General features: G+C 43.7%; 1 protein-coding gene across 1 annotated transcript in view; it reads left to right on the forward strand.

The window, feature by feature from the left end:
* The window catches only part of rab11fip4a (RAB11 family interacting protein 4 (class II) a), a 190,036-nt gene that overhangs the window by 89,306 nt on the left and 77,399 nt on the right, over nt 1-23,331 (forward strand). The window contains exons 4-5 of the mRNA XM_037688793.1: nt 19,770-19,894; nt 19,982-20,143. Coding sequence (XP_037544721.1) covers nt 19,770-19,894; nt 19,982-20,143 — 287 coding nt within the window. The remainder of the gene's footprint in view (nt 1-19,769; nt 19,895-19,981; nt 20,144-23,331) is intronic.

Below are 23,331 nucleotides of genomic sequence, written 5' to 3' on the forward strand. Positions count from 1 at the left end.
AGGTGAACGTGTGTCGAACAAGTACCGTCACTACTTCGGACGATTCACAGCTGTTCCTACGGAGACGCTGAAAGGGTGCGTTAAATGGAACTCCGTACCAGTGGAGACATCTCCTACAGGTAAAGAGTCGATTTGCATTACCTAAGTGTACCGAGGAGGAAGCTGAGATCTTAACGGAGCGTGCCGTTCTGATACCGACACATTTCCCTCATCCATCTTTTCCTCTCCATTTAAACTTCATTTCTATCTTTAAACTCTTATATCTTGCCAGTAATCATCCAGATAATTTCAGAAATGTCTGTTGGTTTAAAGCAAGGGAAATAATGGCCGTATGGTTTCCTAGTTGTAAAGCTTGCTAATTAATTATGTTGTTGCTGAAATCAATTTGCCAAATTAATGTAAATGTTTGATGTTAAACTTTGATTCTGTTAATAAATGACCGCATTCATTTGATGGGTCAAAGAAAATTGACGTCTCACGTCACATTTAATTAATTTCAATGCACGATATTATTCAGTCCAGAAAAATGAAAGAATCCGTTCTATTTATGAATATATCACAGGTATATGTTCATCTACATCTGGTGGCCTCGTACAGGTCTCTAAAGAGCTCTACACTCCTTAGTGACTTAAACACTTATGAACCTCTGAAAAGAGATTCAGGAAGTGGTTACAAGAAGAAATTGATAGATTGCCTGAAAAATTTGGAGCAGGACAAGGCTATTGACCATTTTCTGTACCACAGACTGCACCCAGGGGAGGCCACACCTAGTCTGTATGGTTTACCTAAAATCCACAAACAAGGTGTACCTTTAAGACCAATCGTTAGCATGATTAACTCTGTCACTTACAATGTTTCCAAATATCTGGCGTCTGTACTCATCCCTTTAGTTGGCAGCTTAGAACACCACATACAGAACACCATGGACTTTGTGGATAAGGTGAGGAATGTCATCATGGAGACTGATGAAACAATGGTCTCTTTTGATGTCACATCACTCTTTACGTGCATTCCTGTTGATGATGCAGTAGAGGTGGTCAGTTTAAGATTAAAATCAGACACCACTCTGAGCAGCAGGACCACGCTTTCCACAGAACAACTGTGACAACTCTTGAAACTGTGCCTGCAGTCAACCTACTTCACATATGGGGAGCAATATTATAGGCAGAAACATGGGTGTGCTATGGGGTCTCCAGTTTCTCCTATTGTTGCCAACCTGTACATGGAGGAGGTAGAAAAGAGAGCCTTGACGTCCTTTTCAGGGACACCACCAAGTCATTGGTTCAGGTATGTTGATGACACCTGGGTTAAAATTAAATCTCAGGAAGTCCAACATTTTACTGACCACATCAACTCTGTGGATAAATACATCAAGTTCACACGAGAAGATGAAAAAAATGGCAAGTTGGCTTTCTTGGACTGTGAGGTCTCAGTCTCTGATAAAGGACTTTTGCAAACTGAGGTGTACCGCAAACCCACCCACACAGACCAGTATTTGCAGTTTGACTCCCATCACCCTTTGGAGCACAAGTTAGGAGTCATCAGGACTCTGTATCACAGAGCAGACAGTGTCCCCACTAGCTCAGGAGCCAGGCAGAAGTAGGAATCCCACACAAGACAGGCTCTACAGCAATGTGGATATCCTAACTGGGCCTTCCTAAAAGCAGAGAAGAAACCCAAACAGGACTCCAGTCAGCCAAAAGGTGAAAAGGAGGAACCCAGACCAGTGGTCATTTCATATGTTGAGGGAGTATCAGAGAAACTGAGACGTTTATTTTCTAAACATAACGTCCCAGTGGCTTTTGTAGATGAACATATATCTGTGATATATTCATAAATTAAACGGATTCTTTCATTTTTCTGGACTGAATAATATCGTGCATTGAATAATTAAATGTAACGTGAGACGTTAATTTTCTTTGACCCATCAAATGAATGCGGTCATTTATTAACAGAATCAAAGTTTAACATCAGACATTTACATTAATTTGGCAAATTGATTTCAACAACAACATAATTAATTAGCAAGCTTTACAACTAGGAAACCATACGGCCATGATTTCCCTTGCAACTTTAACTCAACAGACATTTCTGAAAATATCTGGATGAATTACTGGCAAGATAGAAGAGTTTTAAAGATGGAAATGAAGTTTAAATGGAGAGGAAAAGATGGATGAGTGAATATGTGTCGGTATCAGAACGGCACGCTCCATTAAGATCTAAGCTTCCTCCTCGGTACACTTAGGTAGTGTAAATCGACTCTTTACCTGTAGAAGGTGTCTCCACTGGTACGGAGTTCCATTTAACGCACCCTTTCAGCGTCTCCGTAGGAACAGCTGTGAATCGTCCGAAGTAGTGACGGTATTCCGTTCGACACAGGTTCACCCCACTGGTGGACTCACAAGAGGAGTAAGTCCGTCAGAGGCTCCACTCAGATGTGGAAGATTTCATAATTCACACAAGACTCGGAAGAACTGCGGATCATGTCTGAACCTCCTGTTCTCTCCAGCACTTCTTCTGTTCGGTTTTGCTCTCCGAACCGAACTGCTCTCCCACCGCCCTGTTCGAACTAGGAAGTGCCGACATTTAAAGAGTTCTGTTTCCGGTTCATTTGAGAACTTCCTGATTGGCTGAAAGCGCTAATCAGGGGTGTGTTTTTGTGACGTAAGAGGTCACTAGAAGTCAGAAAAACAGAAAGAATGTTTTGGAACAGACTGAAAATGTTTTTGAGACAGACAAGAGAAATGTTTAGGCGAGTTGGGGGAAAACAGGTGCCAGCTTCTCTATTTACGTCTGAGAGGATTTAAAAACATGACAGTTCGTTCCAACAACTTGTTTGCGTTTGACTCCAACCTTGGACCAACTTACACTTGCTCATTTCAGACAGAAAATCAGAAAATGCATAATTACTCTGTAACAGACCTTAACTTGATTTCTACTTTGAATGAGGATTAAAAAAATCACTAATACTGTTTCACAGTTGATTTAAAATGAGTAGTTCACTTCAACATTTAAAAATGGTTTGAACTAAACACACTTTGATTATCGAGACATTTGTAAGATAGTAATGATAATAGAAAAAGAGAGTGTTCTTTCAATTGATCAGTGTAGGACACTTAGAAAGTCTCTGGATGGACTTGATTTTGTGTTTCTGGACTCAAATCAATGAAATACAGTTCTTGTCCCAGGAAGGCCCTCAAGGTCAGGATTTGACCTGAGGCTTAGTTCACTACATATATATGTATTTATATATGTTCATATATATTAATATACATATATATGTATTTATATATATACATATATATTTATCTATATATATTTATAGATATAAATATATATAAATGTATATAAATTAAAATTCTGATGACCCAGATTCTACAAAAACATTACATTTAAATTTTTATAGGTTTTCATCATCATTTGATGTATTTGCACTCATTGTGTCTACTTTTAATGTTCATTTTAAATGTGTGGTTTCCTTTCTTGTTCACATATATACATTTTATTTTTAGCTTTGCTTTAAAGTTCTTGTTTTGTGATTTGTTCATTTGTGAGTTAAAATAAAGTTGAACTGAAGGTCGTCTCTTCTTTAAACATGTTTGAGGGAAATATTCCTGAGATCCAATAGTTTTGTGTCTTTTTATGATTTTCAGTTGAGTTAACAGTCATTAAAGTGAAAACAGGATTTCACGATGAAGCTGGCACCGTTTTTTTTTTATTTTTTATCTTCAACGCTCTGCTGGTCTCACTGATCCTCTCCTCCGGAGAGGAGGAGGCTGGGAGGCTCATCCTCCCAGCTCCGAGCTCTGCTGGTGACTCCAGAGGCTGTTCCAAGACTCCAGCCGCGCGTAATCATGATGGCCCGACCTGCGCAGACAGGCGGACAGAGACGGGTCTGCGACGAACGGTGGAAGCGATTTAAAAGAAAAAATTTATGTGTAAAAAAAAAAAATCATTTTTAAATCGCTTCAGCAATTTTTTAAAACATTTTTTGTATAAAAACAAAATATTATTTTATTTAAAAATCGCTTCCAGCGTCCGTCCTAGACTGTCCAGTCCGCCTGAGTGCTGGGTGGGATCGGGATTCAGCCTTCATGATTACGCGCGGCCGGGGTCTGGCAACGTCCATCTGTGAGTCCCCATCTCCAGCTTCGCAGTGACCTGCGGAGCTCTGAGCACACAAGGCTGGTATCCGGAACCCGAGCCTCCGAGTCGGCACATCAAAGGATCTTCCGCGGTGACCAGCTGAACTTGGAGCCGGGGAAATGACGCCCTGCCCGGTCTGGCGCTCGGAGGCTCCGGAGGGAGGATCGGGGTAGACCAGCAGAGCTCCATCCAGCTTGCTCTGAATTATGTTGTCGGCCACCAAGCACAAAAAATGCCAGCACATCAGCATTAGACCAAGATGTTGCCAGTATTGTTTTTAAAATCTTTAAAATAAGTCCAGCCGCTGCTCCAGTCCGAGAAATTGCAAATGGCGGATTATTGTTTTGAAACTTTCTGAAGGATCCAGTGACTCCGCCCCCGACTCCGCCCCCGACCAATCAGTGACCGACAGTGTTCTGACGTCACGTTTTTGTACCTCTTCATACCGGTTAGAACCACAGAGCCAAGGGTACTGAAAATAGTAACAGGTGCTAAGTACCGGTACTAATGGAAAAGCCTCAGAACCGGGCCAAGTAGGGTCGAGTCGGCCCGTACCGGTACTAATGGAAAAGGGGCATTACTGTGACGATTAAACCTGTGTCCTCTCATCCAAACCGACCCTGTATCAAGCAATGATTAACCGATTAAATGTGAATTGTTATTATTAAGAGAGAACCTGAGGGATTTTACTTAGTCAAACTATATTAAGTCTAACTTAAAGAAATGTGTTCTAGCTTTATTTATGTTAATCAGTGTGTGTGTGAGCGGCCAGGCCCCCTTGTGCTCAGAGCACAAAGGACTCGCCCCTCCTGATTCAGTCAGTATCTTACCTGCTATCTGGCATGATTTGATTGCTTGTAATATATCAAAGGTGAACTTGTAAAATTATCATTAGCTAATATAAGATTATATATAAAGGTAAAATAGTTAGAATTAGTAAACATTTTCTATAAATATAGTTCAACCCTTGAAGAAAGGCACACACACACTTTGTATAACATGACATTTGAATGCTTGATAGGAAATATAAAAAAGTATAAAAATATGAAATCCAACAATCCCTCTTTTGATCTCTCCATATTCATGGGAGATCACACCCTTTTGGATGTTTCCAGATGGAAGTGAGTAACACTGCCACCCCACCCAAACTTACTGCAACTCTCCAGGGGTCCTGGACCAGACCCATGGTTCAAACCCTTCAAAACCTGTAAAAAATACCAAATGCATAAACCTTTATAAAAATACAAAAAACACCACAACACCCCTAGTAAAAGATAAATACCCAACACACTAAAATAAGTAAAACTCTACCCTAATACCAAAATTGACCTCCTGTTAAACCACCTTTAAAATACCTCGTGGTATTTTAGAATGATGAAATGCCCAATTGAATGGAGTAAAATTTTGAACAGTTGTGAGTTTCCAATTGAATCCACGACCCTTCTCTGGTTGTTTTTCAGAATGACTGAAAGAAAAGACAAGACACTCATGTTAAACAAGAAAAGACAAAACACTCAATTTAAACAGGACTATCTAGCAGGTCTTCGGTTCTTGAGCTTGCGGTGGGAGGCCTTGTTCATCCACAAGGGTCCTTTTGGTGCTCGGCGGGATTCGGCCCGCGGAGATATCTTCATGTAAAGTCCTCAGAACCTTTATCAGTCTGATTAGACATTCTAAATGACGTGTGTGTGCATTGGGACAAAACTAAAATCAGTTTGACGCGTCTTCTGTTCTTCACGGTCAGGGCTGGGAATCTTCCTTCCTTCCTTCCCCGTTCCGCCTGACTGACCGACTTAGGCAGAGCGGAGACTTCTTCTCCAATGTTTGCTACTGCCTTTTTCTACCAGGACAAAGGGGCAAAGAGTGAGCTCCCACGAAGGTCCTGTCACCTCCTCCAGGTGTAGTGGGGAGCTGTACTCCTGATGTTCCAGCAGATCAGCCTCAATCTGGTCCAGCGATCGATTCAGCTCCTCTGCAGGGGCGCACTGGTTGTGGTCGTAACAGGTGTCACTCTCCTTCTGGAGATTGATGGCGTGTGATGTTCTCTCCACCACCTGGTGGGGTCCTATCCCTCTTTTCAGCAGGACCCAGTCCGGTGTGGTGGTCCATAGTCAGTCTCCTCGGTCAGGGATTCTCCCTCCTGATGAGAAAAGCTGGACACCAAAGCTTGCGAATTGTTAAACACCCTGTATGGCCTTTTGATTATTTTATCTGTGGGATCCATGACCCATTTGTGGGCCTGGAAAAAACTGACTGTGGTTACTTCCTAGTGAGTAAAACCTGTTTTTTAATTATTGGACACCCTGATGGTCATTATTGCTACTGCTCGTGTGTACTCTTACACTGTAATGTTATAATAAAACAGAACTTGTAAAACTGAAATACAATGCTATTCTTACATTCATCTATACACTTGAAACTGAAATGAGGTACATACTGGACTTCTCCAGGGATACCTGTGTACTCTAGTACCGTCCTCCACCCTTCCAAGCCTTTGCAATCAACGGATCTACCTACAATAAGCAAAGTTAAACATAATAACACAACACCCATACACAACAACATCCTGCAATAAGTAATCCCCCACGCCGGCCTCCCTCCTCCTGGAGCCTGTGGAAGTAACTTCATTAAACGCTTGCGCCGACAACCTCAAAGTACAATATAACCTTAAAAGTTTTAACCAACTGACATATAACACTGTGGAAACAAGAGGAATTTAATCTTCCCTCCAGGTACCTGTCTGTGCAAAAGATGGAGAAGCAAGGAAGAAATTAACCACTGAGCCTGTTCCTCAGCAGTAAAACATGTAGTTAAAATACTTTGTTCATGAAACCTTTTATTAGCCCAATTAATCTAATTAAGAGTCCAGTCCAGTCAAGTCAAGTCAGTTGTGTTTAAAAATACCGAACCACCACATTTCTCCTTAACCTTTGCTCAAATCCACTTCAGGAGTCTGTGTTTTGATGCTAGGGGTGTCCCCCTTTTCTGGAATCTGTACACATTACAACAAAGAAAGAGAAAAATACTTTTGTTAAACCGATATATACAAGTGCAATGTCGTTTTGTAGGCTTCTGATTTATTCCACTTTTCAAATGTCAATGTGATTATCTTAAATGATCCTTTAAACGCTTCAGACTTACTACTGGCTTTTTGCTGTTCATTTAAATATAAAACCCTAAGAAGTTATTTTTGTATATTTTGTAATGATCTAATCATTGTATGAACTGTTTCCTGCTAAGAGCAGCCTTCACCTTCCCCCTTTTTGAAACAGTTTTCTGTTTCAAATCTGAAGTATTACCGGCTGTAATTTACTAACACCCAGTCTGAGTATTAGTTTCAGAAATATAAAATATGGTGTAGTTTTAATCTTCCCCCTACTGTTATTCAATCCAGGTTTTGCAAAAAATTAGCCAAATATAACCCAAGCTCTCCTATAATTTTGCAAAGAGTTAACCATTAAATAAATGTCATCCCTTGTATCAAACCAGACCCACCAAATGAGCTCATTCAAGGCAAAGACAATCATTTAGTATTACTTTAGAAAACATTAGTGAACTCCATCCAAATCAGGTCTCAGGTACAGGTTTCTCTTGAATGAGACTCCGTGACCTATATAAACGAAAAGTTAAAAGTCAATATTTTGCTCAGGGGTAGGGAGCATTATTCATCGTCCTATTAGGTTTAGAGGTAATAAAACAATTTTCATCTCAGAGCCATTGGAAAAGGGCGAATCATCTAGCACCCCCACAGTAGTACTTCTGTGTCATGTTTTGTCACCTGTCTTAAAATGAGCCTATGTGAGTGATTATTATCAAAGCCAACTGCAGTTTTGATCCAGACCCCAAGGCGCTCGGATGACCATCACAGACCAAATGTGGGGTTGACACCTCCGTCAGGCTGCAGTTGACGTTAGTGACCTTGGACAGATGGACCACCAGCTTTTCTTTCAGCCTTTCTGTCTTCAGTTTGTCTCCCTTGGTCTGGAGACCAGTTCAGCTTTGTGCAGCAGTTCATAGCTCAGCATACAGCGAGACTTGACTGGATGTTCCCACTGTTGACAAAATCCAGGACCCCCTCTGGACAGTTAATTCAGTTTGTTGTTTGACTGATAGATCTTTGCTTTGTTTCCATAGTGAAAAGTTATATTGCTTGGCTGACAATTTCTTTGTTGTTGTGTCAGTGATGCTCGACTGACAGTTTCTTTGAACCGTCCCATTGGTCAGTTTCCCAGACCCAACTTCAGCGTCCACCTGAACACATCTGGTATCCGATCCGGCACCCAGCACTAGAGAGTCATGATCAAAACTCAGATGGATGCTGTATGTATTAGAAGGCTACCTGTCTGTGTTTTGTGGGCCTAGTCAGACTCACCTCCCCAATCCACAGCTCTGTCTTTTCAGGCTACTGAGAAGGAAAAATAAACAATCAAATTATTAAAAGTCTGATTCAACCTTAAGCATCTGTTATCAACATTAATCCTCTGTTAGCAAGTTCTATTCTGGGACCACAGCGTTTACCTTCAACAGAGTCATTCTGGTATCCTGGATTGCACAACAGATGTTTTAAACACTCAATTACATAAGAGTGAAAACTTTCATTAAACACTGCACAATCCAATTCTTTACGCCTACTACATAAAATATTCCATTCAAAATAATGTCTTCAATCTTTTAGAATATGTGTTTTGACTCACCACCTGACAGTGAGGACCACTCTCAGGTCCACATTATCCATTTAGACTTTGTAAAGGTTTAGGCAGCATGATTATATGTAACCACTGCTTGTTATATAACAAATCTGCAAATTCTTCCATCTCATAACTATTCTTGTTCACTACATCCTAAACAAAATTCTTCTAATTCAATTCAATTAAGACTATGTCTACACTTCAAGACATCACAGAGACCATTAGCACTGCACAAAAACGTCTACATGCACCTTTGTTCACAAAGCACAACTTCTCAAACTTACCATGTACTCAACTCTGTTCTCCTTATGCACTCATAGGACATGTGTGAAATCTCAAGATGTTTAGAGTCATTTCATTTACCCACTAGAATTGTTGTTTTTCCCATAAATAACCTAGTTCAGGTAGCTCTTAGAAGGGAACAGCTCCTAAACTCTAGACAACATTTTCAATATGTGATAAAGTCATTTAGACTGATTAATTTAACCCACGCATTTCAATTTGAGTTTAGTTTTTTAAAACCTGTGATAAAATCATTTAGACTGATTAATTTAACCCAAGCATTTCAATTTGAGTTTAGTTAAGACAGATTTATTTAACCCAAGCATTTCAATTTGTGTTAAGTTAAGAGTTTCTTTGAGCAGAATAAATTTTTTCTTCATTTTACAAGTGTCAAGGATTCTGTTTATTCCTTATTTTATGTTCTGTCGTTTTTTAGTTGAATTTATTAACTGATGTTATTGTCAATTCCAAGAAGAAATTTTGGCTAATTTGTTTACAATGTGTCATCCAGAAATGCTTAAACTTAATTTGACCTGTTTATGATGTTTATTTCTCCTTCTTCCTTCGGCTTTTCCCTTTTCAGAAGTCACCACAACGAATCATCCTCCTTATTTCCTCTTAGGCCTTTGTCAGACCTACTCCTCACTTCCTCCAAGACCACCCCTACTCCATTTCTCTTTCTATCCACACCCTGATAAAACAGTTTGAACCCAGCACTACTGCTGCGAGCCTTGCTGCTCTTCTACTTGGTCTCTTTGACACCTCAACCATCTACCTTCCTTCTCTGCATCATGTCAGCAGCTCTCTGTCAGCAGCTCTCTACCTTTGCCCGTTTGTTCAGTACGTTTGTTATCAATTTACCTCTGTCCCTCGCCCGCTTAGTGAGTGGCTGTCTGCCATCTTCATCTTCCCACACAGCGAGCTGTTCCAACAATACCTCCAGCTGACTCCCTCTGACTCCATCTCTTGGTTAATTACCGCTCGTACACGGGATGTCCCCCTCTGGCCTTGAGTTTCAAACCATTGCTGCAGATCAACTGTTCCAGAGGTCACTGCCTCCTCCTTTACCTCTGACACTGATTGAACACACAAATGTTTTTTGACCTCGCTCTCTTATCCCCATTTATGTCTGGCCTCCGACAGCTGTGGTCTAATCAGCTGCTGATTATTCTTCCTATTTTAAACGATGTATTACATTTCTCTCCCAACGTTCAGTGACTGAAAATGGCGTTCAGATCTCCTCCTGCCAAGATCACCCCTAAAATGAGAGCATTAAGAATGTTCAACCAACGACCTCCTCTCTGCTCACCCTTGTTTTACCTGGTCTAACCTCTGACCACCTGTCAGGCTGCTTCCTAGCCTGCCTGATGATGTACCACCTCCAAGCACCTCCTGTCTCCTCTACAGTTCCCGTGAATGAACCCTAATAAACAGTGTGGTTTGTTTGCCTATCGGACTACTGAATTTTTTCTGACCTCACCCACGTTTGGTCTTAACTAGGTGTTTTCCACAACTACCTGTCTGACAGTCTGTCCATCCATCACCTCGTTCCTTCTCACGCGGAATGTATTACAACAGAGTCCGTTTACCTCCCTATTTTAAGCTGTATTCAGCTTACTTCAACGTTTTTTTTTTACTTCTACTGACTTATTTCTGCTAATTTCTGAACATTGTGCTCCTGTCAGCTAATGTTTGGAGGATTCAGATATTTCTGCTCACATTTCAGATACTATTTAGCTGTTTCATGCCAATATCATCTAATTCCACCTTTCTTTTTAAATTGATCCAACTTTTACAGCCTAATTCAGGAAAACCAAGCTCTACCCACTTACTTCTGGTACTTTAGATTATTTCTGCTTGTTTTAGCTATTGGTCTGCTGGTCTTTAGCTAATTGCCTCTGTTTCTTTTTGATAATTCCCATATTTCGTGCGCGTTTATACTAATTTCATATTCAAAATTGTTCCATATCGTTTAGATTGCTCACCAATATGCTCTTAACTCATGTATTGATCCTGTAGACTTTCCACAGGAGTCACATGTTTCTCATTTATGAGTTCCACACCTGATGACAACGTTCACACACTAAGGCTTTCAAATCTTTTTTATTCTCATTCACAGCTGGCCCCGTTGTGACAAAACAATTCACAAGTCTGTGTTACGAGTACAGAATTGTCCTTGCCTTATACAACAGCGCCCCCTTTCGGTCAGGATATGGAAGCTCCACTCACCCACAGACACACACACAGAAAAAAGAAAAAAAGGTAACCCTTCGCTTTGCTCCCACACACAGACTCAGAAATGCTCAGTCCCCCCTCTTTTTTCTTTTTGCTATTGTTTCGTCTCTCTCAACGCCTCGGCCTTGAAGCCTTTACACAACATAGAAAAAAACGGCGCAAACAATAATTATTACAACGTCCTAACCCTAATGTGATCCCTGATCACAGGAAATTTGGCAAAACTAACTAAGTCCCAGACTTACACATTTCCCTTTGAACTAAATTTTTAATGGCGTCTAATTTGACGGGCAGTCAACACTCTGTCACGGAAGACACGTCCCGTAGCTGCGGATCCCCGACCCGGTTTCCGTCTCTCTCGTCAGAGTAACGGCTTGTGAGCCACCACCGCTGAAAAAGGGAAATATGTCGTTCACGTCCGACACGAACCCCGGCAGGTCCTTGACCTTCCTCCGGCACGAGGCAAACTCGTGAAACTATCTACGAAATACACTTAAATGTTAAACTAAGCCATGCAAAGGACACGCACGCAGCGTATAACACCCAAAGTGTCGGAATACGCGTAATCCGTTCGTCAGAAGTACCACTAATCACCGTAAATTAGCTTAACAACCATCTAGAGATGGTATTAAACCCCCACAGAGGAAGATGTAATTTGGTTTACGGCCGAATAGCGGAGTTTTCGGGCCTTTCGGCCAACTTAGGTAATCCGCTTACCTGTTTATCGGGCCCAGTTTTCCTCTGCGTGTGTCCAGCACCACTCGATCCAATCCGTGTATCCGCCAGCTGTACGTCGGGGTCACCATCTGTTGTGGCTTTCTGCCACGATCGTGTTCAAAACAGCTGAGACGGTCACCGTCTTGGTCTGCGCTTCCCCGGAAATGCTCGCTGGGCGTGTGTCATTTTCGGGTTTTATCAAAGTTTGAGAAGGCTAGCTTTCTGATTGGTTTAGACCCGGTTACTATGGTTACTGGTCTAGCCCGCCCCCTCTTACTACATTCCAGAGATAAGATATGGAAGCTTGGTTTCTTCGTCTGCGTTCAGTCTGTTCACACTGTAGTTTCAGTTTAGCTTGATTATACCTTATTGATACCAAATGATTTGAGTTAAAGTTGTTTCTTTCTAGGAATAATTAATAACTATTAATTATTATCTAACTCATGTTTATGTGTTCTTAATTGATCCCTCTTATTATACTTGTGTTTTAGTTCAGTTGAAGTCACCCTGCCCCCAATTCTAGTAACATTCTCTTGTAGCTTACTGTGACGATTAAACCTGTGTCCTCTCATCTAAACTGACCCTGTATCAAACAATGATTAAACGATTAAATGTTAATTGTTATTATTAAGAGAGAACCTGAGGGATTTACTTAGTCAAACTATATTAAGTCTAACTTAAAGAAATGTGTTCTAGCTTTATTTATGTTAATCAGTGTGTGTGTGAGCAGCCAGGCCCCCTTGTGCTCAGAGCACAAAGGACTCTCCTCTCCTGATTCAATCAGTATCTTACCTGCTATCTGGCATGATTTGATTGCTTGTAATATATCAAAGGTGAACTTGTAAAATTATCATTAGCTAATATAAGATTATATATAAAGGTAAAATAGTTAGAATTAGTAAACATTTTCTATAAATATAGTTCAACCCTTGAAGAAAGGCACACACACACTTTGTATAACATGACATTTGAATGCTTGATAGGAAATATAAAAAGGTATAAAAATATGAAATCCAACAGTTAGTTTTAATAAATACACAAAATACAAGTTGGACTCAGCATGGATTAACGGAGATGCATCACAGAGCAAACTCTATTCAGCCGACAGAGACTTCATTTTGTGGATCCAAGTTGCTACAGCAGAAGTTTTATTAATTTGAAATGCTGAAAGATAAAGCAAAAAGCAGGTTTTATATTAGTTGATCAGGCCTCCATTTTTTTATTCTAATGAAACCAAAAATGGACAAATAAGCTGAATATTTCAAAAAGTATAAATTTCACAAATACCAAAAGTCTTATCCAGAATGTCCTCAATGAACCGAACGTTTTGATATAAAAACTGTTTAAATGGTACAAAAGTACCAGACACGTCAACTCTGTGGACAACATCATCAATTTCACCAGAGAGGATGCAAACGACAACAAGCTGCCTTTTTCTGGACTGTTTGGTCCACATAAAAGAGAGGACATTGATGTCTACAGGAAACCAACCCATGCAGATCAGTACCTTCTGTTTGACTCTCACCATTCACTGGAACACGAACTCTCTGTCATCAGAACTCTACAACATCGTGCTGAACACATCCCCACAAAGACAGAAGGGAAGGAAAAGGAACACAAACACATCAAAGAAGCTCTCCAAACATGTGGATATCTTAACTGGGCCTTCGTCAAGTCAGCAAGGAAATCTACAAAACACACCACTGAACAGAACCAGTAGAAGAAGAGATGAAAAAACCATTGTCATCCCTTATGTTGCTGGAGTATCAGAGAAATTCAGAAGGATTTTCTCCAAACACAACATCCCAGTACATTTCAAACCCAACAGGACTCTCAGACAGAGGCTGGTACACTCTAAGGACAAAACACCCAACACAAACAGAGTGGTGTAGTGTATGTGGTCAAGGGGCAGCGAGGAATGTTCAAATCTCTACATTGGAGAAATCAAACAGCCTCTTCACAGACGCATGGCTCAGCACAGGAGAGCCAGCTCCTCAGGACAAGACTCAGCTGTTCACCTACATCTCAGGGATAAGGGACACTCCTTTGAGGACCAGAATGTCAACATTTTGGACTGAGAGGACAGATGGTTTGAGGGGAGTGAAAGAAGCCATCTATGTAAAAAGAGAGAAACCATCTTTAAACAGAGGAGGAGGTCTCAGGTTTCAGCTTTCAAAAACCTGCAATGCAGCTTTAGGACTGATACCCAGCCAGTTTCACACCTATCAGGAATTCCAACCATATGACCAGAGTGGCCCCTCTGTGGGTGGGGCTAACAAAGACCCTAACGATCCTCTATTGTGAAGAGTGAGAGGTCAATCTGCATGTGTCAATCTGCATTATGCAAGCTTACAGAACACCACAGCTTTATAACTTGAATCCCACACTTCCTTGTTTCTTTGAATTGAGAAAGCTCCTCGGATAAGAAGCGAAACGTCTTCAGTTACAAATAAAGTCCAGTTGTTTTGTTTTTAACCTTTTTTTTTTTAATTTACCATATCCTGGATGACTGAAAATCTTCATCAGGTACAAAAATAGCAGAATGAGTTACATGCTGAAAAACATACAGGTGCTGGTCATAAAATTAGAATATCATGAAAAAGTTTATTTATTTCAGTAATTCCATTCAAAAAGTGAAACTTGTATATTATGTTCATTCATTACACACAGACTGATATATTTCAGATGTTTATTTCTTTTAATGTTGATGATTATAACTGACAACTAATGAAAACCCCAAACTCAGTATCTCAGAAAATTAGAATATTACTTGAGATCAATTAAAAAAAGGATTTTGAGAAATGTTGGCCAATTGAAAAGTATGAACATGAAAAGTATGAGCATGTACAGCACTCAATACTTAGTTGGGCTCCTTTTGCCTGGATTACTGCAGCAATGCGGCATGGCATGGAGTCAATCAGTCTGTGGCACTGCTCAGGTGTTATGAGAGCCCAGGTTGCTCTGATAGTGGCCTTCAGCTCTTCTGAATTGTTGGCTCTGGTGTATCACATCTTCTTCTTCACAATACCCCATAGATTTTCTATGGGGTTAAGGTCAGGCAAGTTTGCTGTCCAATTAAGAACAGGGATACCATGGTCCTTAAACCAAGTACTGGTAGCTTTGGCACTGTGTGCAAGTGCCAAGTCCTGTTAGAAAATGAAATCTGCATCTCCATAAAGTTGATCAGCAGCAGGAAGCATGAAGTGCTCTAAAATTTCCTGGTAGATGACTGCGTTGACCTTGGACCTCAGAAAACACAGTGGACCAACACCAGTAGATGACATGGCACCCCAAACCATCACTGACTGTGGAAACTTGACACTGAACCTCAAGCAATGTGGGTTCTGTGCCTTTCCTCTCTTCCTCCAGACTCTGGGATCTTAATTTCCAAAGGAAATGCAAAATTTACTTTCATCAGAGAACATAACTTTGGACCACTCAGCTTCTGATGCTGTCTCTTGTTCAAGAGTGGCTTGACACAAGGAATGCGACAGCTGAAACCTATGTCTTGCATATGTCTGTGTGTGGTGGTTCTTGAAGCACTGAGTCCAGCTGCAGTCCACTCTTTGTGAATTTCCTCCACATTTTGCAATGGGTTTTGTTTCACCATCCTCTCCTGGGTACGGTTATCCATACTGCTTGTAAATTTTTTTCTACCACATCTTTTCCTTCCTTATGCCTCTCTATTAATGTGCTTGGACACAGAGCTCTGTGAACAGCCAGCCTCTTTAGCAATGACCTTTTGTGTCTTGCCCTCCTTGTGCAAGATGTCAATGGTCGTCTTTTGGACAACTGTCATGTCAGCAGTCTTCCCATGATTGTGTAGCCTACAGAACTAGACTGAGAGTCCATTTAAAGGCCTTTGCACGTGTTTTGAGTCAATTAGCTGATTAGAATATGGCACCAGGTGTCTTCAATATTGAACCTTTTCACAATATTCTACTTTTCTGAGATACTGAATTGTGGGTTTTCATTAGTTGTCAGTTATAATCATCAACATTAAAATAAATAAACGTTTGAAATATATCAGTATGTGTGTAATGAATGAATATAATCTACAAGTTTCACTTTTTGAATGGAGTTACTGAAATAAATAAACTTTTTCATGGTATTCTAATTTTATGACCAGCACCTGTAAATAATACTGTGGATAAATTATCTCAACAGTGTCAGTGCTTTACAAGCATCCACACAATAGAAACTATGAAGTTATGAAGTTTTTGAAAAAATATTTGTTTTAATTAACCCCTCCCTGGGCTGCCACCTTACCGTGGTGGAGGGGTTTGAGTGTCCCAATGATCCTAGGAGCTATGCTGTCAGGGGCTTTATGCCCCTAGTAGGGTCACCCATGGCAGACAGGTCCTAGGTGAGGGACCAGACAAAGTGCAGCCCAAACACACCCCTATGATGAAAAACACAAATGGACCTAGTGTTCCCTTGCCCGGACGTGGGTCACCGGGGCCCCACTCTGGAGCCAGGCCTGGAGGTGGGGCATGTGGGCGAGCGCCTGGTGGCCGGGCTTTTACCCATGGAGCTCGGCCGGGCACAGCCCGAAGAGGAGACGTGGGTCCCCCTTCCCATGGGCTCACCACCTGTGGGAGGGGCCAAAGGGGTCGGGTGCAATGTGGGATGGGTGGTGGCCGAGGGCGGGGACCCTGGCGGTCTGATCCTTGGCTACAGAAGCTGGCTATTGGGACGTGGAATGTCACCTCACTGGTGGGGAAGGAGCCTGAGCTGGTGTGTGAGGCTGAGAGGTTCCGGCTAGAAATAGTCGGACTCACCTCTACGCATGGCTCGGGCTCTGGAACCAGTTTCCTTGAGAGGGTCTGGACACTCTTCCACTCTGGAGTTGCCCCTGGTGAGAGGCGCCGAGCAGGCGTGGGCGTACTAATTGCCCCCCAACTTGGTGCCTGTGTATTGGGGTTCACCCCCGTGAATGAGAGGGTGGCCTCTCTCCGCCTACGTGTGGGGGGACGGGTTCTGACTGTCGTTTGTGCTTATGCACCAAACGGCAGTTCAGATTATCCACCCTTTCTGGAGTCCTTAGAGGGGGTACTGGAAAGTGCACCTTCTGGGGACTCCCTTGTTCTGCTGGGGGACTTCAATGCTCATGTGGGCAATGACAGTGAGACCTGGAGGGGTGTGGTTGGGAGGAACGGCCCCCCTGATCTGAACCAGAGTGGTGGTCTGTTGTTGGACTTCTGTGCTCGTCATGGATTGTCAATAACGAACACCTTGTTCAAGCATAAGGGTGTCCATATGTGCTCTTGGCACCAGGACACCCTAGGCCGCAGTTCGATGATCGACTTTGTCATCGTCTCATCTGATCTGCGGCCACATGTCTTGGACACTCGGGTGAAGAGAGGGGCGGAGCTGTCAACTGATCACTACCTGGTGGTGAGTTGGCTCCGATGGTGGGGGAGGATGCCGGTCAGACCTGGTAGGCCCAAACGTATTGTGAGGGTTTGCTGGGAACGTCTGGCAGAGTCTCCTGTGAGACGGAGTTTCAACTCCCACCTCCGGGAGAACTTTGAACATGTTCCAAGGGAGGTGGGGGACATTGAGTCTGAGTGGACCATGTTTCGTGCCTCTATTGTCGAGGCGGCTTACCAGAGCTGCGGCCGCAAGGTTGTCGGTGCCTGTCGGGGCGGCAACCCTCGAACCCGATGGTGGACACCGTCGGTGAGGGATGCTGTCAGGCTGAAGAAGGAGTCCTATCGGGCCTTTTTGGCCTGTGGGACCCTGGAAGCAGCTGATGGGTACCGGCAGTCCAAGCGACATGCGGCTCGGGTGGTTGCTGAGGCAAAAACTCGGGCATGGGAGGAGTTCGGAGAGGCCATGGAGAACGACTTCCGCACGGCTTCGAGACGTTTCTGGTCCACCATCCGGCGTCTCAGGGGGGGGAAGCGGTATGCCACCAACACTGTTTATAGTGGGGGTGGTTTGCTGCTGACCTCAACTCGAGATGTTGTGGGTCGGTGGGCGGAATACTTTGAAGACCTCCTCAATCCCACCGGCACGTCTTCCACTGAGGAAGCGGAGCCTGGGGACTCTGGGTCGGGCCCTCCAATCTCTGGTGCTGAGGTCACCGAGGTGGTTAAAAAGCTCCTCGGTGGCAGGGCCCCAGGGGTGGATGAGATCCGCCCAGAGTTCCTTAAGGCTCTGGATGTTGTAGGGTTGTGTTGGCTTACGCGACTCTGCAATGTTGCGTGGACATCGGGGGAAGTTCCCCTGGATTGGCAGACCGGGGTGGTGGTCCCCCTATTCAAAAAGGGGGACCGTAGAGTGTGTTCCAACTACAGCGCTCTTAAGCCTCCCTGGTAAGGTCTATTCGGGGGTTCTGGAGAGGAGGGTCCGTCGGATAGTCGAACCTCGGATTCAGGAGGAACAGTGCGGTTTTCGTCCTGGCCGTGGAACACTGGACCAGCTCTACACTCTCAGCAGGGTCCTAGAGGGTGCGTGGGAGTTTGCCCAACCAGTCTACATGTGCTTTGTGGACTTGGAGAAGGCTTTCGACCGCGTCCCTCGGGGGGCCCTGTGGGGGGCCCTGTGGGGGGTACTCTGGGAGTATGGGGTACCAGGCCCTTTGATACGGGCTGTTTGGTCCCTGTATGACCGGTGTCAGAGCCTGGCCCGCATCGCCGGCAGTAAGTCGGGCTTGTTCCCGGTGAGAGTTGGACTCCGCCAAGGTTGCCCTTTGTCACCGATTCTGTTCATAACTTTTATGGACAGAATTTCTAGGCGCAGCCAAGGTGTTGAGGGGATTCGTTTTGGTGGCCTCAGAATTGCGTCTCTGCTTTTTGCAGATGATGTGGTCTTATTGGCTTCATCAGATCGTGATCTACAGCTTTCGCTGGAGCGGTTCGCAGCCGAATGCGATGCGGCCGGGATGAAGATCAGTTCCTCCAAATCCGAGGCCATGGTCTTGAGCCGGAAAAGGGTAGAGTGCCCTCTCTGGGTCAGGGAGGAGGTCCTACCCCAAGTGGAGGAGTTCAAGTATCTTGGGGTCTTGTTCACGAATGAGGGAAAAATGGAGCGTGAGATCGATATGCGGATAGGTGCAGCGTCTGCAGTGAAGCGGGCGCTGTACAGGTCTGTCGTGGTGAAGAGAGAGCTGAGTCAAAAAGCGAAGCTCTCAATTTACCGATCGATCTACGTTCCCACCCTCATCTATGGTCACGAGCTTTGGGTTGTGACCGAAAGAATGAGATCTCGGATACAAGCGGCCGAAATGAGTTTTCTCCGCAGGGTGTCTGGGCTCTCCCTTAGAGACAGGGTGAGAAGCTCGATCATCCGGGAGGGACTCGGAGTAGAGCCGCTGCTTCTCCACATTGAGAGGAGCCAGTTGAGGTGGCTTGGGCATCTGTTTAGGATGCCTTCTGGACGCCTCCCTGGTGAGGTGTTCCGGACACGTCCCACCGGAAGGAGGCCCAGGGGAAGACCCAGGACACGCTGGAGGGACTACGTTTCTCGGCTGGCCTGGGAACGCCTCGGGATTCCCCCGGAAGAGCTGGCCCAAGTGGCTGGGGAGAGGGAAGTCTGGGCCTCCCTACTTAGGCTGCTACCCCCGCGACCCGACCCCGGATAAGCGGAAGAAAATGGATGGATGGATGGATATTTGTTTTAATTAAATATTTTCTTATTTGCACATTTGTTGAAATGCTGACAGGTTTATTTGTTTATTTATTTGTTTGTCTGCAGAACAGTGAGGCAAAGCTTGGTCCTCCCCGTGTCACGTCTATGAGGTCTTACCCAGAGTGTGACATGAACAGCAGCACTGAAAACTCCAACAGCTCCGACTCGCTGGACACACCACAACAAAACAGGTCAGCTATAAACACAGCTAGAGATTACACATTTAGGTTCTGATGCAAACAGCTTCCTTCACTAAACGTGTTGCTGTGCAACCCTAGACACTTAGGTGGATCAGCATCGGCTCCCGTCATCGCTAAGGAGGAGCAGTTTGAGGACTATGGTGAGGGAGTAGATGTGGATTTTACTCCAAGCAGCCCCCGCCCTGAGGATGAGAGCCGAACAAATGGTTTCTCAGATCTCGGTTCCTCGCTTCCCTCCAGGTTTGTGCATCTTATGAAAATGCACCACAAGTCATTTCCAAGGTCTTCAGATTACAGTTCTTTAGATGATTTGTGCTTAAAATGACATCTTTGAGCAAACCCCAGAATGATGGGAGATGACAACAGGTTTGATACTTATGCAGTTTATTCTTTGCATTATACTTTAATTTATGAGCTTGTGAAGTATAAATAATTCAATTTTTTTACTTCTCTACCTGCTTCAGGCCAGATTTTGTTGTTTTATATCTTTAATTTTTATATAACTACTAAACACTGATGAACATCAATTAATCTTTCTCAAGATTATTCAGTTAGAATTCAGTAAAGGTAGTTTACAGGCAGAATCTCCTTAGGACTATTAAGAACAGAAAATAAAATGATGGATTTGAACAGCAGAATCAGTCAGGCGAAGTTTTATTACTAAAATGCTGTTAATCCAGAGCTTACATCAGTGTTCCCTGGGACATTCTGTGGGGTTTGCTGTGGTGGTATAGGGTACCAGGGTAATCTTTAGTTACTATCTGGTCTCTGTGTAACCAAAGCGAGAGCTGTTTCCACAATCTTGGTACAGGCTGGACTCCCTTAGGGCTGTCTCATCTCAGATCCTGTTTGTGTTGATCATGGACAGGATCTCCGGTAGAGCTGTCATTTCCAACCGCAGGCCGGGGCTAGGGCTGGGGCCGGGCCAAACTAATGTGCTGGATGGGTAGGCCCAGTCAGTCTCAGGCTTTTGATGCAGTTTTATGAAGCATACAACACAAATAAAACTAAATAAGAATGCACAATATAAAATTGTGTTAATCTACTTGTACAGTTGGAGGCAGTAAGTTTATATGTTGAGAGGATGAAGAAAGAAAGAAAATAGTGTGCAACAGTTAAGCAGACTGTGAAAATTCAATTCAATTCAATTCAGTTTTATATAGCACCAAATCACAAAGCAAAGAAAAGAGAGTAATGCTGCCGCATTGCACAATCATTGCGCATGTCGGCTCGGCCGTCTATGATGCGTTTTACGAATGATACGAAAACTAAATAAGAATGCACAATATAAAACTGTGTTAATCTACTTGTTGAGGAGGAGGCAGGGCTGACTGGCCGATGGAAAGAGGTAAAAAAAAAAAAGTCCAGTTAAGCTCAAATGGATCACTTGGCACACACGTCTCAGCACTACTGTAATCTGCGGTGAAGGAAGTATCTGAAGTTACAAAAGCAAGCAGCTCTTTCAATTAAAATAGCCATGTTCTATATTTTCCAAATAATTTTGCTCTAAAATGATTTTTGTTCATCTGTATAATAGCCTGTCATTACAGTTGATTTTTTTAGGCTATTTATTTTTTATGTTAATATCCATTTGGTGAAACAAGAAATCTTATATCTTCCTTTCTTTCAAATTTGCTTACAAAAGCAGTCTAGTCAGGTTCGGAAAAAAATCCTATGGGCTTGGGCCAGGCCAGATTGGATTTTTTAGGACCAAATGCAACTCTGATCTCCGGGTACAGTCATGGAGAAGAGTGTGTTTTGGTTTGAAAACCATTAGTGTAGCATGACATAATAAAAGAGATCCTAGATAAAAGCTGCTAAAATGAAGTTTCTCCAAATTGAAGTCAATTAAGCCTTGGACTTGAGGTGAAGGGCTCTATCATTCAGAGGAGCTTACTGCTCCACATTAACAGTGCAAGTTGAGGGGGTTCAGAAATCTATTTTAGGTTGTTTTCATACCAGATAGTCCGGTAGCCTCGATTCGGTTCGGGACCAATATTCATGACCTTTTGTTTACATTTGAGCTGGTGAGTTTGCATTCACACTGCACTGTGCAGTCGAGTCAACCTGTTGAACCAACCTATTCCCCCGCTCGCCTGTGGGGGAGCTGCACCAAGAACTACTGAAAGAAACGACACAAAAACCTCTGAAGACACGTCTTCTTCTTCTGTAAATAAAAATAAAAACGAAGTTGTAAGGATGGTACCTTTTTGTGGCCCGGTTTGTGTCTGTGTTCCCTAGTGCTCCCTCGTTAGTTCTATTAGTGCCACCCTTGTCTCGTCCCAGCTGTTCGTAATCACGTCTCATCTTGTCCCTGTATATAAGCCATCTGTCAGTCTTGTTCGTTGTCGCGTCGTACTCGTTGGGTCTCCTGTGTTCCCCTGAGTCTTCCGAGTTCCCTGAGTCCTCCTGAGTTTCCCGTGCCTTATCTTCCTGTTCATGTAAGTTTTGCTGCCCCGTCAGCCTGTTATTTTGTATCTTTATCATTAAATTCCTATTTTTGTATTCTGATGAGTTGAGTCCCTGTCTGCACTACTGGGTTCACTCCTGCCTAGAAAATCCTAACATTACGACACGACCAGACCAGAACCCAGCGGGCAGGGTCTCTCTCTCGGCAAACTCACCTTTTTTCTTTTTCCCTCCACGAGCCATAGATGGACGAGCTCCACTCGGTCCCTGTCCTTCTGCCGTCCCATTACCGCCGTAGTGACAGAAAACTGTTCCGGAGGCAGTCCGCGGCGACCGGCCTGGTCTCGTCGGCTGAGCAGAATTTTAGAGCTAGTTCCGGTGTTCCTGTGGGAGCGGGATCCGCCGCCTCACCTCCCAGGTTTGCGGTGGGGGCGAGATCCAACGTCCCGCGGGAGCTCCGGTCCACTCCTGTTCAGTTCGGTGAGTCCGGTCCACTTGACGCCACAGGGGCGGGTTCCGCCGCCTCACCTTCCAGGTTCCTGGTGGGGGCGGAATCCGGCCTCTCACCGCCACTCCGCGCCGCGGCTGTCCGACCCAGCCTGACCGTACTTCCCGAGTGTATTCCCAGTGACTCCGTGGGGGCGTGTTCCGCCGCCTCACCTTCCAGGTTTCCGGTGGGGGCGGCACCCGTCACCACACCCCCACATAGAGACATTCCCTTTTTTTACTCATTTTCACCCAAAGAAATTTTGCAAATTAATCAAACCTTACTAGAGTTATTCCATTCAGCTAAAGCTCACCCGGCTTCCATCGACATCGTGTTGTCCCAGATGGAGGATTTTTTATTATCTATTCCTGGTCTTTCTTGGCTTCCCGAGTACAATCTTTTACTAACTAAGATAGGGACTTTAAAAACCCCTGTTGTCACTGCCATCTCTGATCCCACGCTGCACGCAGCCCCTGAGGTGGATTCCACGCTGCACGCAGCCCCTGAGGTGGATTCCACGCTGCACGCAGCC

This window comes from Nematolebias whitei, chromosome 15, assembly GCF_014905685.2.
Source record: "Nematolebias whitei isolate Nwh7 chromosome 15, NemWhi1, whole genome shotgun sequence".
Lineage (NCBI taxonomy): Eukaryota > Metazoa > Chordata > Actinopteri > Cyprinodontiformes > Rivulidae > Nematolebias > Nematolebias whitei.